The 26,137-nt window shown below is 43.2% G+C and overlaps 1 protein-coding gene across 1 annotated transcript; it reads left to right on the forward strand.

Annotated features, from left to right (window-relative positions):
- Positions 1–24,231, forward strand: Cd163 (CD163 molecule). The gene is made up of 17 exons (XM_041637964.1): positions 1–129; positions 1,041–1,124; positions 2,161–2,481; positions 4,189–4,512; positions 6,536–6,856; positions 7,590–7,910; positions 11,394–11,708; positions 11,807–12,121; positions 12,809–12,904; positions 12,987–13,301; positions 14,945–15,265; positions 16,607–16,918; positions 17,266–17,295; positions 17,469–17,576; positions 19,679–19,768; positions 20,786–20,923; positions 24,023–24,231. Exons 1-16 carry the CDS (start codon positions 84–86, stop codon positions 20,890–20,892), a joined length of 3,426 nt encoding a protein of 1,141 aa, XP_041493898.1. The 5' UTR covers positions 1–83; the 3' UTR covers positions 20,893–20,923; positions 24,023–24,231.
- Positions 24,232–26,137: the final 1,906 nt, after the last annotated feature.

Raw genomic sequence — 26,137 nt, forward strand, 5'->3', positions numbered from 1 at the left:
CCTCCACTTTCTTACGGAGAACACTTCTATATATGCAATAGCACAAGGAGACAGAAGAGCCATTGAAATCATTCAACTTTGGAATGGGCAGGCTCAGAATGGTTCTTCTTGAAGATGCTGGATCTCCCGGTAAGTGTGTCTCATTTATATTTATCCTTTAGTGGGGTTTGGAGGTGTTCTGATAGCAAATGAATGTGGCTAGCATAGGAGAGCAAGGAATGGAAAGGGGCATTCAAAGTGTTTGTCGTCAGTCGTAGATCCCAACCCGAAATCATAAGGAAGGAAGCAGTGATTGTACTAGTTTTATGTAGTTGCTGAGACGAACGATCAAGTCAGAACCTGAAGTAAGCAGAACTGCCCTGAGTATGATAACAGGAGTTGTCAAGAAAGATAAAGTATAGGAATCAACATTTATTAAAAGTTGATTTCCAGCAGATGTTTGGAGAACCAAGTCAGTGCAAAGTTCTACTTCGTGGTGTGCATGGACCAGATAACATCATCCCTCAGTTTTACATGAGTGTTGAATTGTGGCCACTGTGAAGCAGAGAGATGCTGTGTGTGGAGATGAGAAGGCTAACTTTTGGCTATTTGGGATGCCCAGTAGACTGTTTGTCCCCCTACTGAGAATGTAAGCATCGTTGGTGGAACAGTCGTGACATGAGAAATATCCATTCTCTTGTGAACTTACCATCTAACTGTGTGGACCAGGTAGACACAGAGAGTAACTGATGATGAGAAGGTAGAGGGACAGAAAGCTCAGACTCCTGTCCTGTGGTGTACAGAGAGCATTGCCACACCCAGTTTTACTGATGCCTCTTTAAGACCTGCCTTTAAAATTCGCTTCCACACTCAGTATTCTCGCAAATCCCCACTCATAGGCTGCATGTAAGTTAGGGGTCTGTATCTTTCCTGTTTGCCGCCAATTTGGAAGGAAGGGTCTTTCTTTTTATTGGTTTGGTCTTGTCAGATTCTAAACCCTGAACCTCTTCCTCTCCAGAATCTCTCATTAGTAAGCTTCACTTCTGTCCTTTGTCTTGTAGGTTGCAAAAGGTTTGTCTGTTTAGGGATCTTCATTGTGGCCACAGTCTCACTTCTCAGTGCCTCTGCTGTCACTAATTCTCCTGGTAAGTATTTCATCGTATTTACTTATGGGCTTAACCCACTCTGATATGAATTGTCAAACAAAATTCACAATTCTATGTATGTTAAGTATCTTCCGTGCTCCACAGAGTTAGACACTTGCAGATCTCTTTGCACTCTGGTATATAACAAGTGCTGAAAATGTTAGTTTCTTCATAGACCCCCATCTTTCATTACCATGTTGACTCAGACATTAAAAGCACACAATAAAATTCTAAGCAGAAGACACTGAGTTGTTACCATGGTCTTCGCTCAAACGAAACAATCCCACGTTACAGGAAGATTGAGAGCAGTGTGTGGCAGGCTTAAAGAAAAGAGGAGAAGAAAGCACAGAGTTTGGGGAAAAAGAGAATTCCGAAAACACTTTAATTAATTCAAAGCCTAAATTTTACATTAAAAAATTTATTGCAGAAAGTCAGGCTGGTAGGCCCACTGGGTTCCTCAGTTAAGTCAAAGTAATAGAAAAAAAAGCATCCGAGGTAATCTGAGAAAGGGAAGGAGGAAACGGTTTACTTTGTCACCGAAGGTAAAAGGAAAATAACTCTCTTCCTTTCTGCTTTAAAAGACTAGTTTCAGGAGACTTCAACTGCTTTGTAAATTTTTATAGAAATGTGTGAAATGGGTATTTAATCCCCTTCAACTTGTTTTTCCATCCCCACATGGTCACTGTCAACTTTATTTCTATTGAGTTTATGACAGGAAGAAATACACAGAGCTCACCCTGTGACACTCTGTGCATCTTCTCCTAGAAGGTATAAACTGCCATGGCTCAGGAACTAAAATTCCATAGATTACTGTGCTGTCTGTCAGCTTTCCCAGCTTTGTCGTTGTTCTACTTGAAGCCTGTGGTACTAATGAGTCTATCCGGTGCTGTAAAATAGCATTCTCCTGTGATAGATATCACAGTGGGGTCAGGATGGTCTCCACTCTGACTCTAAGTCATATGTAAGTCATCTAAAAGCACAACCTGCTCTCTGAACTCCGCTTGGCTATCATTGCTGTGTTCAATTGTTATTGCAGGAGGAATGAAAAAGGAACTGAGACTGACTGGTGGTGAAAAGAACTGCACTGGGAGAGTGGAACTCAAGATCCGTGAGAAGTGGGGAACAGTGTGCAAGAACGGCTGGGGCATGAATGAGGTTTCTGTGGTTTGCCGGCAGCTAGGATGCCCAACTTCTATTAAAGCCCTTGGATGGGCCAACTCCAGTGCAGGCTCCGGGGACATCTGGATGGATAAGGTTTCTTGTACCGGGAATGAGTCAGCTCTTTGGGACTGCAAACATGAGGGGTGGGGAAAGCATAACTGTACCCACGAGCAAGATGTTGGAGTGACCTGCTCAGGTAAGGATTACCTGCGTTCAAAGCAAATCCCATGCACGTATTTCTGACTTATCCCTCTCTTGGAAAAAATGCTGGGCTGAATTCTAGCACAATCATTCCCTGATACTGTGGTTTTATGCAAACCATTTAATCTTTCTGAGCATCTGATAACTCAGTGATAAGACACTTGCAGATCTCTTTGCATACTGGCATATAACAAGTGCTGAAAATATTAGTTTCTTCATGGACCCCCATCTTTCATTACCATGTTGACTCAGCCACATTCATTTCTTCCTCCTCCTCCTCATTTTTTTAAATTATTAATTTTTATGATGGGAAAACAAAAGTAGCATTTACAAGAAATTTTAAAGCCACAAGAAATCTTTCCAGGCTCTTACCTGTATAGAGAGTTGATATTCAGCTCTGACTTCCGTGGAGTGCTCTCTGCTCTTATTTTCTTACATGATGAAGAGTGAAATTCAACTTACTTTTTAGAAGATTATAAACTTAAAGGTGCAACCAGAACCCAATAAGAGGGAAGGAACCAATAGCCACTGGAGGCTCCCTGGTTTCATAGGAGTCTGCGTACGTGAGCTCCTTCACCCTAATTGCTGCTTAGTCTGCAGAGTCTACCTCTTGGGAGATGACAGCACAATAATCAACAGAAAACTGGTGTCAGGCCACTCCCCCAGCCTCTGTGCTACTCACAGCTCAGCTTCACGATCTTTCTAGGTGATCAGTGCTAGGCCCGCTACTGAGTCACAGATCACTCACATATGAAGTAGGCTGTGATGATAGCATGTAGTGCTTAAACATGTAAGAACGGAAGACTGTGGCATGTGGTGCACTTACGTATACTTTGATTATGACCGCTTACTCTTATTAATTGTTATTACTAATTGCCCATAATGAAAACAAGCCATGCTAGGTTGGGGGTCATTGGTTGCAGATTATAGTTCATTAAATGTAATTTCTTGTTCAAGAAAGAAAGTGCTTCTAAACATTTTGTCCAACTGCACCTTCTCAAGTGTCCCCAGATTTCAGCCAAAGTCTCCCTTCTTCATGTATTTTACTGTTCACAAGAACTCATGGCATGAGAAACAAATTTCAGTTTAAAAAAAATGAAAACAAAGCCTCCTCTTTTTGCTGAAAATGATAGTAAATACCTTGGAGAGAAAACAAACTTTGATTCAGAAAACTGAAATAAATTATTTTCTCATAATTTTAAAGAAAGTGATAGCACATAATGTTTTGCAGATTGATGTGTTTATTTAGGCATTTTCATCTTTGCTTTTTCTTATTTTCTAATTTCAAATTCAACATCAATTATTTATTCTCAGAACTCTTTTGCTATGGACAGATTAACATAAGGAATCTAAGCATTCAGTAAATAACCATTTTCTCATTTTCAACAACTTGATTAGAAGGCCAATTTTCTTTTTATGCTTTTTCTTTCTGTATGTGAATAATGAGCCATATTGACCTTTTCTATAACAAAGAATATTTTGATCTATAATACAATTTCCTTGGAAAGTGGATGTAAAGGAAAATCCTTATTGTTCATTGGATTTTAGCAGGTCAAAATTTTCCAATATGTGGAAATGGGCAGTATCTAAAGCCAAACACTATTTTTTTAAGAATGTCATCAAATCCCAAGTATCCAGGAAACCCTAAATGATTCGTTGCTTATGAACAGACTTTCCTTCCTAACCTTGGTCTTCTCTCTAGATGGATCTGATTTGGAGATGAAATTGGTGAACAACGGGGCCAAACAGTGTTTAGGGAGAGTAGAAGTGAAGTTCCAGGGAAAGTGGGGGACGGTGTGTGACGACAATTTCAGCAAAGACCACGCTTCCGTGATCTGCAAGCAGCTCGGATGTGGAAGTGCCGTTAGTTTCTCTGGCTCAGCGAAATTTGGTGCTGGTTCTGGACCGATCTGGCTTGACGATCTGATGTGCAGTGGAAACGAGTCAGCTCTCTGGGATTGCAAACATGAAGCATGGGGAAAGCACAACTGTGACCACACTGAGGATGTTGAAGTGATCTGCTTACGTAAGGATGCCTCGTGGCTTTCTGTTCTCTGGGAGAGACGAAAGGAAAAGGTGCCAGGATTGTAAGCCCAAGTTCTTAAGAACGTAATGAAGTCCCTGAACCTCTATCAGCTCATTACTGTCTCATGTGGGGTCCCAGCTCTAACGTTTGCGCATTCACTAACTGACATCAGGAAATTGAAGTAGTTTAGGGAGCCTGGGAAGTGCTGAAGGGATGGCTTGTTGAATAAGAGAGTCCTTACTGCTCCTACAGAGGACTTGGCCTCAGTTCTCGGCACCCATGTGATGACTCACAACTGTCGATCACTCCAATTCCACAAGATCTGGTTCCTCTTTCCCTGATCTCTAAGGGTACTGCCCACACATGGTGCATATACATGCACCATGCATGTAAATAATTCAAAATAAATAAACGAGCAATTAAAACAGTTATGAGAAAAATGACAAATAAAGAAATATAGTTCCATCATAAGGAGAGAGTTTAAGAAAGTTATGATGGAGGTTGAAGACAGGCTAAAGAGAGGCAGGGGATGCTGCAATGGAAGGGTACTGACAGGAGACTTGGAAAAGGAAGGGGTAAAGAGAGGAGTGGCAGAGGGGTTAGAGGGGCCAGTAGCAAACTTTTAAAGCTTTTGTATATTCATATATTATATTACATTTCTCCCTCATGACCCCTTATTCTTTCCTTGTCTTTCTCCCTCCTGTTAGTATTCTCTGTCCTTTTATACTGTTTTATTTCTACTTTCATGTCATTTCTAGATAAGTAGGTAGAAGATAGGTAGATGATAGATAGATAGATAGATAGATAGACAGACAGACAGATAGATGGTAGAAATAAATAAATAAATGGTAGAGATAGATGATAGATAGAGATACAAATATAGAAATATCACAAATACACAATTTTATGTATCTATGAAAAAACACAGCTGAAATAACATTCACTATTTGTATTTCTGAGGTTGGTTTAAAAATAAACCACCCTCCTCATCATCCTCAGTCATAATCCTTTTAACCACCTTGGCCTGTCCCTTCCCAAACCATTAGCTCAACTCCATAGAATTCATAATTATAAATGAAAGTGCCAGCACAGAGACTTGGGTTACTGCCTCAGCCTGGTGATGCTAACACTCCACACAGGGTCCCAGGCTGTCAGCTTGTGTTTGTCACCCGGTAGTCTTCAGAATCAAGGATGGCTTTTTAAGGGGTGTTGATTGGGGGAGGGGAGAGGAGTGGGTCGGGCCCTTCCCCCACTGCTCTGCCTTTAAACTAAGAAGTTTCCTATTAGTTGCTTTTCCATCACTGTGGTTAAACACCATGATCAAGGCAACTTATAGAAGGAATGATTTATTTGGGCTTAAGGGTCCATCACAGTGGGATGCATGACAAGGGCAGACCCGGTCATTGAAGCACCAAGCTGAGCACTCACGTCTGAAAATGCAAGCACAAAGAGGAAGGGAAACCCGGGAGTGGTGTAATGCTTTAAAACCTCAAAACCATCCCCCCAGTGGCATACTTCCTCCAGAAAGGTCACGCCTCCTAAGTATCCCAAACAGTGCCACTAACTGAGAGGCAAGTGTCCAGCCATCTGAGCCTGATGAGGAACAGTCTCATTCAGACCACCACAGATACTCACAAAAGGGCCAGGCGCACAGCAGAAGCAGTAGACAGACCGTGTGGTTAACAGTGAAAGCAGATGCTGAATCTTTACACAGACTGGAGTTCAAGGTGAGAAACCTAAACACAGGCAGATACATTTCAACAAGTTAGAGTAAACAATTCTACATCAGTTGTAGTGACGGGACAGGCACAAAACTGTCTCTGATGCACTTCCCAAAGTAAGTACTGTCCTTGCCTCATGCACTTCGCCTTCTCTCCCTAGTGACTTGTAACGGTGCTGTAGAATGACTGCCTCTGTCCACGTCTCCACCCCTTTCTTTGACTCAGCTAGAGCCACTTTTAGTCACACTATCCTTATTTCCCTTTCACGAAGTTGCTGTTGTTTGTTGTCATTGTTGTTATAGAGGGAGCAGATCTGAGCCTGAGACTGGTGGATGGAGCGTCCAAATGTTCAGGAAGGCTGGAAGTGAGATTCCAGGAAGAATGGGGGACGGTGTGCGATGACAGCTGGGATAGTCAGGATGCTTCCGTGGTGTGTAAGCAGCTAGGCTGTCCAACCGCTATCGCCGGCGTTGGTCGAGTTAATGCCAGCGAGGGATCTGGACCAATCTGGCTTGACAGTGTCTCCTGCAAAGGAGACGAATCGGCTCTTTGGGAGTGTAAGCACCAGGAATGGGGAAAGCACTACTGTCATCACAGAGAAGATGCTGGAGTGACGTGTTCTGGTGAGCTAAAAGGAACGCTAAATCCAGGAGGGAAGAACCCGCGTTCACTAGAAAGAGGAAGCAGTGGGAGCTTTTGAGTCGTGGACATAATTCATTCATTGTTGGGAATTCCTTCACAGCTCTGAAAAATCTGGCCCATTCTCCATGGGAGGGATGCTTGGCTCTGTTCTCCATTCCTGGGAGGAGTGCTTAGAACCACACCTTAAATTCTAAATCTATGTGGAGCTTAGACAGCTGGCATAAGGGACTATGATGGATGGCGTGACTGTCTGAATGTGTGTGTTTAGCATTTTTAGTCTTTGGAACTATGTACCATTTACAGCAGAATTCACAGCCTACATTTGTTTATTAAAGCCTCAAGAAATAGGTAAGCAAAAATTGGGCATGGTGACACGTCACGCCTATAATCCAAACCACTTGGGAGAAAGGCTAGGGCAGAGGATGGTAGATTCAAGCACATTTCAGGCAACTTACTGAGACTCCATCTCAAAACTTAAACCAATAGTACAAAGTGGCATCAGGCATATACAGCCCTTGTCCAGTGTATGTAAGGGACATTATCGAGGTTCAATCCTCAGTAATGCTAAGAAACAAACAAGCAAGTAATCGGAGGTAGGTAAGTCATAGTTTCCATTGTCTGGGTATCTATCTGGGAAGGAGGGGAGGATGGGTGTGTTTGGGGACACGGTGTCTCCCCAGGTTCCTTCAGCCTGTGCTTATGTTTCTTCGGCAGATGGGTCGGATATAGAATTGAGACTTGTAGGTGGAGGCAGTCGCTGCTCGGGAACTGTGGAGGTAGAGATTCAGAAGCTGATAGGGAAGATGTGTAGCCGAAACTGGTACCTGAGTGATGCTAATGTCGTCTGTAGACAGCTTGGATGTGGCTCTGCACTCCAGACATATGCTAAAACCTACTCCAAAAGTAAGGAGACAGATGTGTGGCTCTTTCCTGGCAGCTGTAATGGAAATGAAACTTCTTTTTGGCAATGCAAAAACTGGCAGTGGGGCGGCCTTTCCTGTGTAAACTATGAAGAAGCTCAAGTTACCTGCTCAGGTAAGACTTTTGATTCCTTTGTTAAGAAACAGCTCAATTCCAAGGATGCTATGAATATTGTGCACATGGTTTATTTTGTTTGGTGTTTGTTTTTCCTTTTGTAATTTTTTAATTCATTTTACATACCAACCATAATTTCCCCTCCCATCCCTTCTTTCTTCCCCTGCCCTCCACCTGACGCCCCCCCCCCATCCACTCCTCCAAAAGGGTAAGGCCTCCCATGGGGAATCTACAAAGCCTGGAGCATTCAGCTGAGACAGGACCAGCCTCCCCGTCATGCATCAAGGCTGAGCAAGACATCCCACCATAGGGAATGGGCTCCAAAAAGCCAGTTCATGTACCCGGGATAGATCCTGATCCTACTGCCAGGGGCCCTACAAACAGACCAAACTACACAACTGTCTCCCACATGCAGAGGGCCTAGCTCTGTCCCTTGCAGACTCCACAGCTGTCAGTCTTGAGTTCATGATTTCCCATGAGTTCGGTTCAGTTCTCTGTAGACTTCCTTGTCTTGATCCTGACTCGTCTTGCTCATATATTCCCTCCTCCTCCCTCCCTTTAAATGGACTCCCAGAGCTCAGCCTGGTGCTTGACTGTGCATCGCTGCATCTGCTTCCAGCAGGTACAGGATCAAGGCTCTCTGATGACAGTTAAGGTGGTCACCACTCTGATTACAGGGGAAGGCCAGTTCATGCACCCTCTCCACTATTGCTAGGAGTCTTAGCTGGGGTCCTCTTTATGGGTTCCTGAGAATTCGATTTTCAAGACAACGTTTCTTTGCGTAGCCCTGGCTGTCCTGGAGCTAAATCTACAAACCAAGTTGGCCTCAAACTCACAGAGTTTGTGCCACTATCGCCCAGATATGGCTTACTTTGTATGCTTTTCAAAGCCTTATAAATCAGGATGTGCAGGTGCATTGCTTATACTAATCAAAGAACTGGGATTTATTTTAAAAATAAATCTGATTGCATTATTTTTCGGAAAGGACTAATGTATTTTAACTCATATCATTATGTCTGTATTATGTTATGTAATATATCGACAGACTACGAATTATCCTTCAGCTGAAAATGTAACAGGAGGACATCTGAGGAGATGGCTTAGTAGGTAAAGCACTTACCACACACTCATAAGGACCTGAGTTCAGACTGACAATGCACATAAAAAGTCAGGTGTCACAGTACACACTTGTAACCTCGGACTTGAGGTTTATAGCAACTATTCTCAAAGTTAGCAAGAGAATGCTACCCAAAACTTCACAGGCTTCTTCTCGTCTAGCTGCCTTAATCTGATGTCAAAAGGCACATTTACAAGTGCCAATATGCACTGACACCAGTCTTTGCCTGTCCATTCTTGGTCTCTGACTTAAGGCCGTTTGAAACCTTAAGGCTGAATGAAAGATAAAGAGCAGAAGGCTGCCTGGCTGGTAGGCTTGCTGCTTTTGTTGTGGGGGACCAGTTTCATCTTCTGATTTGGCTGCATTTTATAACCAACTTAGCTGAGGGACAAGACACTCCGAGTGTTTCAAATGACAGCTATTTATCCTTCTGGTGTACATCATTTGCGTTGTTACTGAACAAAAGGAGGAAGTCCTGGTTTAACTAGTTCCTACACTTCTTCTTCATTCAGGTTTTTTTGTTGTTTTTGTTTTTGTGAGAGAATAAACACTGATTTAGTTACTTTGGCAGATCAAAGTTACTTTTGTTAATCAAAAGAACCAAAGTCATGCACAAGATTTTATCTAGTGACTCTTATATAAAAATCAATACAGTCATACGTTTGTCTGGAAGAAAAGTCCCTCGAGAAGTTAAGACTCCAGGATTTTGATCATGTGCACAGAATAAGTGATCTAAACAAAACACCTGTGGTGTGGAAAGACACATGCTCACAGATTTTCATAATCAAGGCTGTGAAAACGGAGTCCCCAAGGAACTTGTTTGTATGGAAGAGCTTCCCTTTGCGCTTCGATTCTAATGTTTGAGAATTGGGGGCCTGAGAAATGGTGTACAGGAAGGATTTGTTAGCAAGCCAATAACATGTTTTCATTAAGAAAGAAAAAATACTTTGGGTTTGGTTTTGCTTTTCTCTGGTTGTGTTTTATTTCTTTTGAAATGACTACACGTGGATAAACCAGAAGTTACAAGAAACCTAGTTTGGCTTAATCTCAGAAACGGCCATGACTGAAAGACTAAGCCTGTCCAAGAAGACCATGTACGTTATAGTCAGTGATATCTTCTCAGCTCAACAAGAAGGCACAAACTTTCCAATTTTTTTTTAAAAAAATCATTGATTATTTCTGTATAGCATTGTTTGTTTTAAACTTGATCTGCATTCAGAAATAGATGGGTTTGTGTTGTATGAAAGGAGAGAAGGATAAAAAAAAAGATGGGTTCTTTGTCTTACATTTGGATAGGAATTCACTTTAATAGTGAAATTTTGGCCTGCTAAGCCACGCTATCTGTGTTTCCAAAGCAGCAAATAGTCCTATCTGGCACATTTCCGGAGGTATTTTAGTGTAAGGTAAACGACATCTGATCTGAAAGGAACAAGAGAGTATGAACACTGCGAGGGCCAAGAGCTGTCTGTCCGTCTGTACCATGCCGCAGGCGCCCTCCAAGAGCCACACAGACCTCTGTGAAGGACCCATGCTCTTTAGAAGGCCCGACCTCAGATATACTTTGTAAAAGAAGTGAATTTGAAGTTGTTTGTGTTTCCGAGAAGCTGGAATGGTTGCTGGGTGTTAAAGGAAACCCTCCCTTGTCTTGGCGGCCGAGTCTCTCCACCTGACAAGGAACCCATTCCATTCTGAGTTCTAGTTCTTGTTACTTGGCATCTCTTTTGTTTGCATTCTAAAGCCCAGCTACACTAAATGACATACAGGTTTGTTCACTCTCTTGGTCCTAGCGGCACAAGGTCTGGGAGTCTCAGCGCTGCCCTTCCTGCTGGCAGAGTGGAGGAGGCACAGTGCTGTGTGGTGAGAGGCAGAGCATGCGTAGTCAGTCTGTCTATCTGTCTAAGAAGCCTGTGATAAAATCCTGTCACAAAGGAATGGGAAGAGGACAGCAAAATTCTGGACAGCAAGTGTAGTGCATTCTTTTAAACATCTTGTGTTCATTCAGTGTTCAAAACGGAAATATGTTGAAAACCAACCGCTGAGCAGGGGTTGATAAGGATGAGGAAGACTTAGCAAGTGGGCTGACGAGAGCCAGTGAACAAACTGTGTGTCGTAAATAAATGCAGGTGGCATACTAGAAGAGAAGAGCAGTTCTGATCTTGGCTTTTTAAAAAAACCAAAGTTCTAAGATTTTCTTAGGAGGACCGGTCCAATGAGAAATGTGAGATTGTCAATTTGCTATGCTCAGTCTAGACAGAAGACCCAGGAGGCGCGGTGTGAAAAATCACCGTGAACCCACCATGCCTCTAATCCCGCCATGGGTGAAAATGTGGAAATGGTACCTCTCACAGAAACACTATATTTTTCAGGTCACAGGGAACCCAGATTGGTTGGAGGGGAAATTCCATGCTCCGGTCGAGTGGAGGTGAAACACGGCGATGTGTGGGGCTCCGTCTGTGATTTTGACTTGTCCCTGGAAACTGCCAGTGTGGTGTGCAGGGAGTTACAATGCGGAACAGTCGTCTCTATCCTCGGGGGAGCACATTTTGGAGAAGGAAGTGGGCAGATCTGGGCTGAAGAATTCCAGTGCACCGGGGATGAGTCTCATCTTTCACTGTGCAAGGTGGCGCCCCCTGTAGAAGGATCTTGTAGCCACAGCAGGGACGTCAGCCTAGTCTGCTCAAGTAAGATGTGGAAAATGTCTTCAATTTGTGCCTGTGCTGTGAAGGAGAGCGGGCTAAGGAGTCACAAATGTCTTTTCTAAAGGCCCGTCTCCTTTCAGGGTACACAGAAGTCCGCCTGGCAGGCGGCAAATCCTCCTGTGAGGGAAGAGTGGAGATCAAGGTGCTCGGAGCCTGGGGGCCGCTCTGCAACTCTCACTGGGACATCGAAGACGCCCATGTCTTGTGTCAGCAGCTTAGATGTGGAGTTGCTCTCTCTACTCCAGGAGGAGCACCTTTTGGGAAAGGAGCCGGTCAGGTCTGGAGACACATGTACCACTGCACGGGGACTGAGGAGCACCTAGGGGACTGCCTCATGACTGCCCTGGGTGCACCGATGTGTTCTGAAGGGCAAGTGGCTTCTGTAATATGCTCAGGTGAGAGACAAGAGGGGAGCCAATCAGAAGCCTCTCCGCAGGGATCCAATCAGGAACCTCTCTGCAATTATCCAATCAGGAGCCACCCCGCAATGATGGGATTTAGAATCAGATGGGCGGGCCCAGATGGGCAGGCCTGGGGCAAGGATGAAGCGAAAGGAAAGGGCCTATTGGGGTTCATGAGACATGTGCTAGAATAGTAACTTCATTTGTCTTCTTAGGATGTAAGTGAACTTGATTTTCATCGGCCTCATTGCTGTCTAGGGCTTACTGCAGTGGTTCTCAACCTTCCTAACGCTGCGACCCTTTAATACAGTTCCTCAAGTTATGGTGACCACCAACCATAAAATCATCCCTTTGCTACTTCATAACTATAACTCTGCCACTGCCACGAATCATAATGTAAATATCTGATATGCAGGATATCTGATATGTGGTCCCTATGAAAGGATTGTTCGACCCTCCCCCAGAGTTGAGAACCACTGGCTTACTGTATCCTAAGCTATTCCAAGCTTCACTTCCACGTGGTCCATCTGTCTCCCCCTCTCTCTGTGACCCGCCCACCTTCCTCCTTCCTCTTTCTGAAGGTGTGTTTGTCCTCAAATCAGCTGGAGGACTCTCCACCTGACCCACGTTCTTCCTCGTAACCTTTTGATCTTATATGCCTGAAAATGTTGGTGTTTTCAGGAAACCAGTCCCATACATTGCAGCCGTGTAGTTCATCGTCTTCGGTCCCAACAACAAGCTCAGCCGTCCCAAACAAGAGCGATGTGCCCTGCATAGGTAAGAATTCATGATCGCTCTGTGCAAAGGATCTGAGTCCTTTTGAAATGCTCTTCAGGGTTATCCTCATCTCTCTTTCCAGCAAGTGGACAGCTTCGCTTGGTAGATGGAGGCAATCGCTGTGCTGGGAGAGTCGAAGTCTATCACGAGGGCTCCTGGGGCACCATCTGCGATGACAGCTGGGATCTGATTGATGCCAGTGTGGTGTGCAAGCAGCTGGACTGCGGTGTGGCTATTAATGCCACGGGTTCTGCTTACTTTAATGAAGGAGAGGGCAATATCTGGCTAGATGAGGTCAACTGCAATGGGAAAGAATCTCATATTTGGCAGTGCCGTTCACATGGCTGGGGGCGCCATAACTGCAGGCACAAGGAGGATGCTGGTGTCATTTGCTCGGGTAAGTTCTGCACATAGCTCTGGGTCACAATTGTATTTAAAGTGACTAAGAAGCAAACGGCAGTGAATGTCAACCGATGCAGTCCCTAGGGAGAACTGTGCAGGTCACCTGGAAGTGTTTCACAACGGTACATGGGGAAATGTTGGCAGGAGCAGAATGCCTCCAACCACCGTGGGGATGGTGTGCCGTCAGCTGGGCTGTACAGACCAATGGGACCATGAGATGATGCATACACCTAAGACCTGACTTGAACCTAGACCAGAATGTGCAGGCCCTGAGACTTCTCACCATATTTCTGAAATACACAGCTTATGTGTCAGTTAAAATCCACTGAGAGGGGCTGGAAAGATGGCTCAGTAGTTGGGAGCACTGACTGCTCTTCCAGAGGACCCAGGTTCAATTCCCAGTACCTACATGGCAACTTACAACTGTCTGTAACTCCAGTTCCAGGGGACTCAACACCCCCTGGAATACACAGCCATGCACAGAAAAACAAACAAACAAACGAGAATTGAATAATACTTCCCAAGTTAAAATTATTGTAATTTAGGGAGAAAAATCCAAATTCTATCATTGAAAAGAACTCAGAGGCGTAACAAAAGAGATGTCTTGATGGGGGGACATTTTGGCTTTAAGGAGAAACCTGATGCCAGGGAAAGCCCCAGGAACCCACAAGGATGACCCCAACTAAGACTCTTAGCAATAGTGGGGAGGGTACCTGGCCGTCTGTAAGCAGACTGGTGACTTCCCTAATTGCCATCCTCTACCCAGTAACTGATGGAACCAGAGGCGGAGATCCACAGACAAGCACTTTGCTGGGCTCCGAGAGTCTTGTGGAAGAAAGGGAGAAGTGATTTATGAGCCAGGGGGGTCATGATGGGGGAACCCACAGATACAGCAGACGTGAGCTCAGGAGATCTCATGGACACTGAACCAACATTGTGGAACCTGCATGGGACCAACAAAGGCTGTGTGTGTGTGTGTGTGTGTGTGTGTGTGTGTGTGTGGCAGTTGTATAGCTTGGTCTCTTAGTAAGGCTTCTAACAAAGGGAGCAGGACTTCTCCCTGGTGCTTAGCTGACTTTTGGTAACCTGTTCCCCATGCTGGATTACCTGACCCCACCTCAGTGTAAGGGGAGGAGTTTGGTTCTGCCTCAACTTGAGGTGCCATGCTTTGTGCAAGCCCATGGGCTGGGGGGGGGGAGCCCTGCTTCTTTCTGAATGAAGATGGAAAAGGAGAAGATGGGGAAGGGGAGTAGATGAGAAAAGGGAGGAGATAAGAAAAAAGAAGGGAGGGGAAACTAGTTGGTATGTAAAAATAAATGGAAAAAAAGTTACTTAAATAAAAAATATTACAAAGAAAAGAAAAGAGCTTAGAGGAGGTTCTGAATCTCCCAGGCGTCTCGGAGCACTGACAGCCTTCAAAAGAGGTTTCTGAGTACAAAACTCCAGATCCAAAAGCCAGATGGTATATAGAAACTAATGCTGTATTTTATTAAGATCCGCTGGTTTATGCAGAGATCTACTGGTTTAACAAATTGCTAGGAGTTGACACACTGTATCTATTACAGCCCTTCTTACATTGGACAAAAAGATGTTTTCTTCAGAGAAGCTGTGAAATCACCAATTCTTCTTTTCTCCCAGAGTTCATGTCTCTGAGGCTGGCCGCTGAAGTGCCTAGGGAGAACTGTGCAGGGCGCCTGGAAGTGTTTTACAACGGTACCTGGGGAAGTGTTGGCAGCAGCAGAATGCCTCCAACCACCGTGGGGGTGGTGTGCCGTCAGCTGGGCTGCGCAGACAATGGGACCGTGAAACCGACATCCTCGTACAAGACGCCATCCAGGCTCATGTGGGTAGATAACGTGCAGTGTCCAAAAGGAGTGGACAGCTTATGGCAGTGCCCCTCATCTCCATGGAAGCAGAGACGGGCCAGCCCTTCCGAGGAGGTCTGGATCACCTGTAATGGTGAGCACCCGCTGTCCGTTTCAATAAAACACAAAGTTTTATTTCCCTGAGCACACTGGCTTGATTTGTTAGGTCTCGTTAAACAAGAGTGGGTAACTTCCAGACAATAGTTAGGCTTGGAATGTTGGTTTTATATAACTGTTATATTTTGCGTGTATCTATCCACATACAAGATCAATAACCATTATCCCAGACCTTCCCGTTTCTATACTTGAAAGTTCTATTTGATTGCTTTCTCTAAGAAAACCAAAAAGAGAATACATGATTAATGAATGATTGGATTCTTGAAAGGCCTGCTTTCCTTTTCCCGCATTTTTTTCAAATATTATCTTGACACATTGATAACAGAAAAAACTCGCAATGGTTGAGTCTGACTATTGCTGTCCCTATCACTCTTGTCCATGTGAGAAAATTTGACTTTCCACATTAATAATGTTGACCTCATTCACTTGCAGCTTCTTGAGTTGCACTATGACTCTTTAAACAATATATTTAATAACTCTTTGAGAATTTTATACAATGTATTTTGATCATATTTACCCCTCTGCCTCAGCTCCTATGTTGTAGGCTGCATTTGCACCATAATAATGGTGTCCTTTGCTGTGCAGAAGCTTCTGTTTTATGTGTTCCATTTGTTAAGCGTTTGATGGAATATATCCACTTTGATGAAAAGGCATATACTTTTGTTTTAAAAATTAGGGGTATAGAATTTTTTTAATTCACATTAATTTTATACATTTTATTGATTCCTTAAGAGTTTCACACAGGCATGCAATGCATTTGGATCAACCCTTCCTCTAGCTCCTCTCAGATTCAATCCTTATCTTCCCTTCTGACTTCGCGGCCTCTTTCTCTTTCTGCTTTTTCATAACCCATTGGGTCCAATATGCCACCTATATACTCATGGGTGTAGGGCCATCCACTGAAGCATGGTCAACCTACCAGGAACCACATCCCTAAAGAAAACTGACTCCCCAGCCTGCAAGAGCCATCAGCTGTCAGTAGTTCCTAGGTAGAGAGGATTCATCATGCCCTCCTTGCTCCGTGATGGGATGTGGACTGGCTTGATCTTCTGCAGACAGCCACAACTGCCATGAATGCAATGTTTCTTCCATATCTTTCCCAGCCTCTGGTTCTTATGATCTTCTGACCTCTCCCCTCAAGGATGGTCCCTGAGCCTTAGTAGTGTCATGGAGATGTCTTGTTTATGGCTGTTACTCTCTGTACTTTGACCAGTGCACATTAAATAGTTTGTAAAGCAATTGAATCTCTGTTCTCCCATAGCCTTCCTGACGCTTTCATCTTCTCAGGAATAACCCAGATGTCTGTGATATTTTTCAGACAAAATAAGACTTCAGGGAGGACATAATGACTGCTCCGGCCGTGTGGAGATCTGGCACAAGGGTTCCTGGGGCACAGTGTGTGATGACTCCTGGGATCTTAATGATGCTCAGGTCGTGTGTCAGGAGCTGGGTTGTGGTCAGGCTGTGAAGGCGCTGAAAGAAGCATCATTTGGTCCAGGAACTGGGCCAATATGGCTCAATGAAGTGAAGTGCAGAGGGAACGAGTCTACCCTGTGGGATTGTCCTGCCAGACCATGGAGTCACAGTGACTGTGGGCACAAGGAAGATGCTTCTGTAATGTGTCTCCCAGGTGGGTGTCAACAACCTGGATTGAGCAGGACTCTTCGGTAGCAAAGACAAGCGAGGCATCAAAACATGATGTGCTTATGTTTGGTCTGGCAACAGGGGTGTCTGATAGGAAGACAATCATGTAGAGGAAAGATGAAAACATTTTCTGTTACACAGTGGCTGTCACAAAGGACAGACAGACAACCTACATATCTGTGTGCAAGAGATGAGCGACTGGGAGACCCAAGCTTTAGTTTAGAAAATGTAGTTCACTTGCTTAAGAAGCAGTGAGGGCTCATACAAGGAAATATTGGTATTTGGTTTATCCGTGGCCCCCTGAATTGAGTCTCTTCCTCTTTCCTCCTACAGGAACGCCTCCAGAATCAGGGCGTGGCACAGGTATATTGTGGAATTTATAAGCACGGGACTGCATTACTTGGAATTGCTCATGTTTAGAAAACTCTGGGTCAGAAGGAGTTCTAAGGGCTGGAGTTTTGCTTCCGGGCTCTTGCAGGTGGCCAAAGGAAACAGCTGAGAATTTGTCATCTTTCTTAATATTTACCATTCCTTAGGGCACTCTGTCCTCATTGCTCTCCTGATCTGTGGCGCCATTCTATTGGCCCTTGTCTTCACATCCCTCTGGTGGGCTCAGAAGCGAAGGCAGATACAGCGGCTTACAGGTCTGTGCCAGGTCATGATCTCTCTAACATGCCCAAAGGATTAAGGGGTTCTTGAACTAATTATAACTAAATAAACAAATTACTGAACGGTGAAGTGACCAGAAAGTAGGGAGTCACAAGAGGTTTGGGGAGTTCCTTAGAGTATAGGCAGCAAAATTTCCTCAGAAGAAAAAGGGGGGGAAACTCTAGTTACCATAATACACTCTGTATTCCATGTGTTTAATTGGAGTAGTTAATTAATACTATACTTAATTTATAGTTAATATACAATTCATGATTTAGAATGAAGGTTTGTTCATATTTTATTTTCTCTAACCATAATAACCTTGATGTGAAATCACCTTATTCTGTCAAGCAATGAATAGGGTCTAAACGTGAAGAAAGGGATAATAAAATAATAAAATAATTTGGTTAATAATAGACTGTAGATAAATGGCAATGTAGCGCTTTATTAATATGAACAAGAATCAAAGTGATAGCGAGGAGAGAGAAAGATTATCTGATGTTAAAAACGAGGTAGAAGTCTTCGAAGGAACCTTTCTGACAGGCTCTAACGATGGTTCAGACAACTGGACGAGAGACATCCCAGAGAAAGAGCGCGTGCACGAGTGCGGGGACAGATAGAGACACCCCAGAGAAAGAGCGCGTGCACGAGTGCGGGGACAGATAGAGACACCCCAGAGAAAGAGCGCGTGCACGAGTGCGGGCACAGATAGAGACATCCCAGAGAAAGAGCGCGTGCACGAGTGCAGGGACAGATAGAGACATCCCAGAGAAAGAGCGCGTGCACGAGTGCGGGCACAGATAGAGACATCCTAGAGAAACAGCGCGTGCACGAGTGCGGGCACAGATAGAGACATCCTAGAGAAACAGCGCGTGCACGAGTGCGGGCACAGATAGAGACATCCTAGAGAAACAGCGCGTGCACGAGTGCGGGCACAGATAGAGACATCCCAGAGAAAGAGCGCGTGCACTAGTGCAGGGACAGATAGAGACACTCCAGAGAAAGAGCGCGTGCACTAGTGCAGGGACAGATAGAGACATCCCAGAGAGAGAGCGCGTGCACGAGTGTGGGCACAGATAGAGACATCCCAGAGAGAGAGAGCGTGCACGAGTGCGGGCACAGATAGAGACATCCCAGAGAAAGAGCGCGTGCACGAGTGCAGGGACAGATAGAGACATCCCAGAGAGAGAGCGCGTGCACGAGTGCGGGCACAGATAGAGACATCCCAGAGAAAGAGCGCGTGCACTAGTGCAGGGACAGATAGAGACATCCTAGAGAAAGAGCACATGCATGAGTGCCGGGACAGATAGAGGATGACACAGTTGTCATTGAGTGAAGTGAGGATCAAAGAGAGAAGCTGCTTGCCGGGCTAGTGCAGAGAGAAGGAACCAGGTTTGAATGCTTACGTCGGAGGGTCCAAGGCTGCCTGGTCATTACAGCAGCACGTGCGTGATGTATGTCACACCTGTGTAGCTTGGTCCTCTGTGGGACTCCTGACAGCGGGAACAGAGGCTGGCTCTGGCTCTTTTGCTGGCCTTCGGGACCTTACTTCTCATGCTGGGTCACCTTGCCCAGCCTTCATACAGGGGAAGATGCTTGTCCTTACTGCAACTTGATAGACCATGCTTTGTTGATGCTCATGGGAGAACTAGCCTGGATGAAGACCGGGGAGGGGGTCAGGGGATGGAGAATGGGGGAGAAGGACAGGGAGGGGAATATGGAGGGGGGAAGCTGTGACCAGGATGTAAAATAAATAGATGAATTTTTAAAAAGAAAGAGAAAAAAGCGCCTGCATGAAAGGTTGGAGTAGGACCCCATTGTTGACAGGATCAGTTGAGATAAAAAATAGAAAGCATGGGAAGTGTGGGATGGAAGAAGACACATTTTCAGCCAGTCAGAGGAATGTTGGCTTCCTTGGTAGCGAAATGGGTTGTTACATCATGAGAGTAGGGGCAATTGTCTATCTACCTCATCCAAGCAGACTGGTTGACAACAAGGTCACAGGTAAAGGTTGAGACTGCTCAAATTGCTAGTGAAAGGCTAAGGTGAAGGAGGGTTGGGTTTTTGCTGTTTCATAACCCATGACTTCCGTTGTCAGTTTCCTCGAGAGGAGAGGTCTTGATACATCAAGTTCAATACCAGGAGATGAATTCGAGAGCAGATGATCTGGACCTGCTGAAGTCCTCAGGTCAGTGGGTTGTGTAAGTCGAAAGCCTGAAGTTTCAAACAAGAGCCTACAATTGAGGTTGAGTACCCTACTCCGATTAATAGTTGAAAATGGTCTAAAAACCCTGTAATGGAAAGTTTGGGGGACATGGGAAGAAGGAATGAGGAACAGGAGAGATGGTTTGGCCCGTTAATGGCTACGCTCGCGCCCAAAACGTCAAGAAAGGCAGCTTTGAGCTGGAAATCATTTTTAGAGAATATAAGTTGACGCCATAAGGGTCTTTATCTAGCCTCAGAGGTTGATCGCAGAAAGGGGTGCAATTACCCATCGGCATTGGGCCTCATTTTCCGGAAACAAAAGTTCATTTTCTAAAAGACTGTAACAATGGCTATTTAAATCTTTTCTTTCACTTTTTAAAAGAGAAAGGCTGAGTATACTTAAGGCCCACAACATGATGTTATGAAAAACACAGAGGCGCTATTAAAGCTACTAAAACGAAACAAGTGAGCATTTCCATCGTCTCAAGTAGCAATCCTGCCCACAGCACAGTGTTGCCGCTACTGCGCATGTGCTGCACAGGAGTGCCTCCATCCACTCACCCAGCTCATCTTTGCATTCTCTCACCTGCGTCTTTTCCTTCAGAGTTTTATCCACTCCCACTCCCTGTCATATCCATCCTTATATTTGATTTTTATTATATTTTTCTGGAAGTCTAAAAGTTCACGTTTTTCCATACTCCTCACAAGGACCCCATGGCCACCCCCAGGACCAGCCTTATCTTTCATTCTAGAAGAGATACCCTAGTGTTCATTGTCCTTGCTCCATGAAGGAACCTTCTAAGAGGTGCTTGCCTCCGTCCTTCAGTCTGTTGCTGCTGCTATGTCAGATACATATTTAAGGAACAGGGACGGTGCTGGGCCCTTAGCTCACACCTTTTGCCGGACTAATTGAGGGCAGTTTTTAGATGCTTAAAGAACTTCTCAGATACTTGAGGCCAGGGCTGACATATATTCCCAGTAATTACCTTCTTCCTTCCAGAGAATTCCAATGATTCATGTGATTTTAATGCTGATGGACTAACATCTCTGTCTAAATATATTCCTATTCCTGGAATAAAAAAAGGAAGCCATTCAGAGGCACACTGAAAAGGAAAATGATAATTTATAATCCACTGAGGTAAGTGAATCATTATTCAAAAAGGGAACACTCCTTTTGAGACAGACAACTCCTCTTGTATTAGAGAGAAAGAATGCATATACATGTATGTTTCTGAATGAATATATGTATGTGTATATGTTTATAAATATGTATCTATGTTCAGATATTGATCAACTCTTTGTAAATATGACCCAACCATTGCTAAGATCTGTGTGTGTCTCCTTATCAAAAACAATGATATACTATAAAGCTATGGAGAAATAAGGTAAATAAATATTTTTGAAACATTACAGGGATCCTGTCAGGCATTGTAACATTGTATAATTTATGCTATGAGAAAGATTGTGCAAGATACTACAAATGGCAGAAAATTAATCTACAAGGTTTAGGACAATTATAAGAAGAAGTGATATTTAAATTAAACCTTATCCATTTGTTCTCTGCTATGTGATCCAAACCCAGATGACCCCCTAGTGCCAGAGATTGCACGGATCTATAAAACAGACAGAGATAAGTACAACAGAATATCTTGGGAATGGACTCAGAAGTATGCCATGTGATGCTACCTTAAAGTCAGAATAACCTGCATTATAGCTGGAATAAACTTTAAATTACTGTTCCTTTTTTGATTTTCTTATCCAGCTGCTCCCCTATCAGACCTCATCTTTTTAATTTTATTTTTGTTTACCTCCCTCCATTCATTCACATGCTCATCTGAGAAGACTTAAGTTCTTCCAGCTTTGGACAATAACTGCTTTTAGAAACTGTAAAGTAGTTAACAAGAGAACAGTTGCCCAAGATTCAGAAATTTTTTTAAAACTGGAGCATGTGTATTATGTGGCCAATGTCTTCACTCTAATTTGGTTATGAGACTAAACCAATCCTCACTGCTCTAACTTGCTGAAGAAACCATCTGAGGGGGAGGGAGATGGATGCTCAGCTGTCACATCCAAGTTATACTTTTTAAAAAGATGGTGAAATGAGTTGTAGATTCCTTTTTCTGTTTCTTTTAATTTAGTAATTAAAGAATATAGCTTTATAGAAATATTATATATGCTCTGTGAGACACACAAAAGGAGACAAAGAGTAGAAGATAGAACTCTTGGAAAGTCTATAATTGTAAAATGTTGGGCCGAGGTGTAGCTTAGGGGTAGTGAACTTGTCTAGTGTTTACCAGGTCCTGAGTTTAATGACCAACACTATAGTGAAAAAGAAAGACAAATACTTATGCTGTAAGTGTTAATGTCCACAAAATAGAAGGAATTGATTATATATGCATATGTACATGATGTTCAAAGTTTCTACATTGCATGAACAGTGATTCTGTTAATGTATCTTTATATACATTATACATATATACACACACATACAAAATGTCTAAGGAACAGTTACGCAAAGCTACATAAAGTCATTTTGCACAGGATGACTTGAAATAGAAATTCGAAGGCATTGGAGCATTCAGAACACCAAAATCCATGTAAAAAAGCCAAGGATGATGTTGTACACCTGCAAGCCCAGCCCTGAGGCCCATTGGCTAACCAGCCTAGCCAAGTCAATGAGCTTCAGGTTCAGTGAGAGACCATGCCTCAAAATGCTTTAAGATGAAGAGAAACACAGTAAAGACATTTGACATAAGTTTTGGGTTTCTACACTCATAGGCACCCACGTGTGCATACACCCATACTAGCAAGTACTCTCGCAACTAATAAAAAGACAACAGAGAAATAGAATAAATAGAAAATTTTTAATGTTCAATTTGTTCAACATGTCTGCTCTGTTCCCCTAAGAGAACGTTCTAGCAGAGCTATCCCCTTCTTCTGCAGCCCTTTCTTCTGCTACACTCTCCTAAAGGGGAAAACACACACACACACACACACACACACACACACACACACGCCTACAGAAATGTAGCAATCTCCTGTGTCTCCATTGAAAAGTAGTTACTTTTTTTCTGCTCAGCCTTGCTTAATCTCCCAATGTCTCAGCAAGGTTTTCTTCTGCTCAGGGCCCTAAAGGACATCTCAGCAAGGTTCTTCTAGTCTATGCTGGTGAACAAAGATCTTCACCCAAGACTCTTTTGAGAAAGAGATTTATTTGGGAAGAAGGAGTCCAGGAGAGAGGCTGCCTCTGACAGGGTGGGAAAGGACAGCCCCACAACTGAACAGGCAGAGTCTTACATAGTGTTTTTTTTTTTTTTTTTTTTTTGGATTTTCGAGACAGGGTTTCTCCATAGCTTTTTGGATTCCTGTCCTGGAACTAGCTCTTGTAGACCAGGCTGGCCTCGAACTCACAGAGATCCACCTGCCTTTGCCTCCCGAGTGCTGGGATTAAAGGTGTGCGCCACCACCACCCGGCATATAGTGCTTCTTAAAGGCAGAGTTTTCCAGCGAGAAGTTTTTCTGCTCAGGGATTGGTTAGTTTAGTTAGTCAGATGACTCTGATTTCAGGACCAAATTGTGTTGCTTTCACTGGCCCTTTTTAGCTTTTTTGGTCTATGTTCAGGGCTAAAGCGTATTTCTCTCACTGTTTCTAGGGCCAATGTATGCTTCTTTCTCTTTGGTTTCAGAGTCAGGGTGTTTCTTTGGTTCTGAGTTCAAGGATAATGTGTTCTTTTCACTGGCTCTGGGTTTGGATGTAGGGTGCTCAGGGATTGACTGCTTTTCCTGCTCAGGGATTGTCTGGTTTTCCTAATCAGGAATAGGCTGGTTTCACATTTCAGTTGATCAGGGACAGAGCTGGCTCTGGTTTCAGGGCCAAACTGTGTTTCTTCCACTGGCCTTTTTAGCTTTCTGGCTCTAGAAATAGGGCATATTTCTTTCGACTGATTCGAGTTCCAGGGTCAAAGTGTGTTTCTTTGGCTCTAATTTCAGAGTCTAGTTTCTCAGGGACTGGATTCAGGGCTAAAAGTATTTCTTTCACTGGCTCTGGATTCAAAGCAAGAGTGAGTTGCTTAGGCTGGCCCTTTTACCCACCAGTTGTCACATACACTAAAGCTCATAACTCTCTGTGGCTAATCCTCTGTTCAGCAAAGGTTTTCTCATATGAATGAGTTTGGATATATATGGTATGATACGATGCATTCTTCTATGTAAAGAAATGACCTGTTTCTACTTATAGGCTAGGTTGGCGTTTAAGAAACCTTGACATGACAGCTACCTAAACGGAGCAAGAACCCAGTCCATACACAGATGACCACAGCTGCATCAGCATGCCGTCGTTAGTCTCCCGGTAGTCTGCTGCACTTACAGAAACCCTGTTTGTGAATTTGACCACTTAGTAGAGATGGGAGATTTTGAGGAGATTAAATAAACAATGTTTTTAACTGACTTAACTTCACTTGTTTGTTTCTTTGTTTTGTTTGCTTGTTTGAGATAGGATCTCACTATGTAGCCCTGGCTAGCCTGGAGCTGGCTTTATAGATAGACCAGGCTGACCCAGAACTCATAGAGATCTGATTGCCTCTGCCTCCCAAGTGCTGAGATTAAAAATGCATACCTCCACACTTAGTTTAACCTTTCTGTCTTGATTTTTATAAATTTCTGACCGAGTTTTTCTGACTTTTTAGGGTGTCATGAATATACTATCATCCTTTCATTTAGCATGCTATTTTTCAAATATTACACACTTCCTTCTAGTTGATTTTAAGTAATAAATTTCTTGTAACCCAATTTGAAAAGTCCATTTTCACTTGGATACTTTTTAATAAATGGGTGTGGCCATCAAGTCCATACAGAAGCTGTGACTGCCTGTGTAGGGTCTTTAAAAAGAGAAAATAGGGGAAAGGGGAGGGGCTTGAGAGCAAGAGTGAGGCCGGTTAAGAAGAGGTTTAGAAGAAGTGAGAGGATGGGCTAGCGTGGCCACATGCATCATAGCCAAGTATGATATGTCTAAAACTGAAATTAATTTTTAAAAAAGGAAGACGGGTTGTACTACGGTCAATTCTTTTTGTGCTATTAATTCTGCTCTCTGACAAGGAATGCAAAAAGGTACCTGATAAGGAAACTACTCAGTGGTTTAGTTCCTCAGTCCTCAGGAAGTATCATGGAATCCAAAACCATGCATAAACTCTGAGGCTTCTATATAAATACAACTACTAAAAAGTAAGCTCATATATTACAAAAATTATCATGTTACTATTTACATAAATATAATGATAAGTATTAACATAAAGACAATATTTAAATCAATTCAGTACTAAGCTTAGCATCTACAAACTGTTGAGTATACTAGTCTTTTATGCAATTTATTTTTTAGTTAATTATATTTAAAAATTACAAACACATTTATCATGGAAATATGACACTTTGAAATAATCATTTAATGTATACTAATTAGCCTGATGGCTAGAACAGGCTAATTAGTATACATTACTTTGCATGTGTTTTTCTGTCCTGAGAACATGTTAAAACCTACTTTCCAGCCAGGCGGTGGTGCTACATGCCTTTAATCCTAACACTTGGGAGGCAGAGAGAGGTGGATCTCAGTGAGCTAAAGGTCAGCATGGTCTACCAAAGCAAATTCAGGACAGCCAGGACTATTACACAGAGAAACCCTGTCTCGAAAGACCAATACAATACAATACATACAGACATAAAACCTACTTCTCAGCCATTTTCATATATATATTATATGAATATATATATGAAAATATATATATAACAAAATATATTTAGTAGACTGCCTTTTACAGTTCAAACTGGGGAGTCCATAAAATGGTCTTTCACATGCTAGAGGGACTGAAAACGATGACTAGGTCCACAATGATGTGTGTCTTAGCAGCCAAGTGACAAAGGCCCTGAGTATTCCTGGAGGGCCATGCTGGAAGGCTGGGGAAGCTGGGTTCTTCTGTCAGTGAAGAATGACATCCACAGAGCAGAAGCACTCACAATCAGGGAGACAGGCTGGCAGCCAAAAGCAATGACTCTTTCTTCAGGCTTTCTTGTCTGGGCTGCTGCCAAGAAGTGTGTCTAAATTGATTTCATATCCAATCAAAACAGCAAGAAAACTTACCCATCATGTTTGCACATCTTCAGCTATATGAGAATATGATATATATTTATATATATTTATATATATTTATATATATTTATATATATTTATATATATTTATATATCCTGTAGCTTAAAGGTGACCATCAAGCTTCCTGACTCATATTTTTCACTACTCATGTTTTATTTATTGGTTTTGCTTACAATTGTTCTTTTTTATTATTATTATCAATTAATTTTTTC

Source organism: Microtus oregoni, unplaced genomic scaffold (genome assembly GCF_018167655.1).
Source record: "Microtus oregoni isolate MIOR12 unplaced genomic scaffold, Mior012 000002F_ref0000024, whole genome shotgun sequence".
Classification (NCBI taxonomy): Eukaryota; Metazoa; Chordata; class Mammalia; order Rodentia; family Cricetidae; genus Microtus; species Microtus oregoni.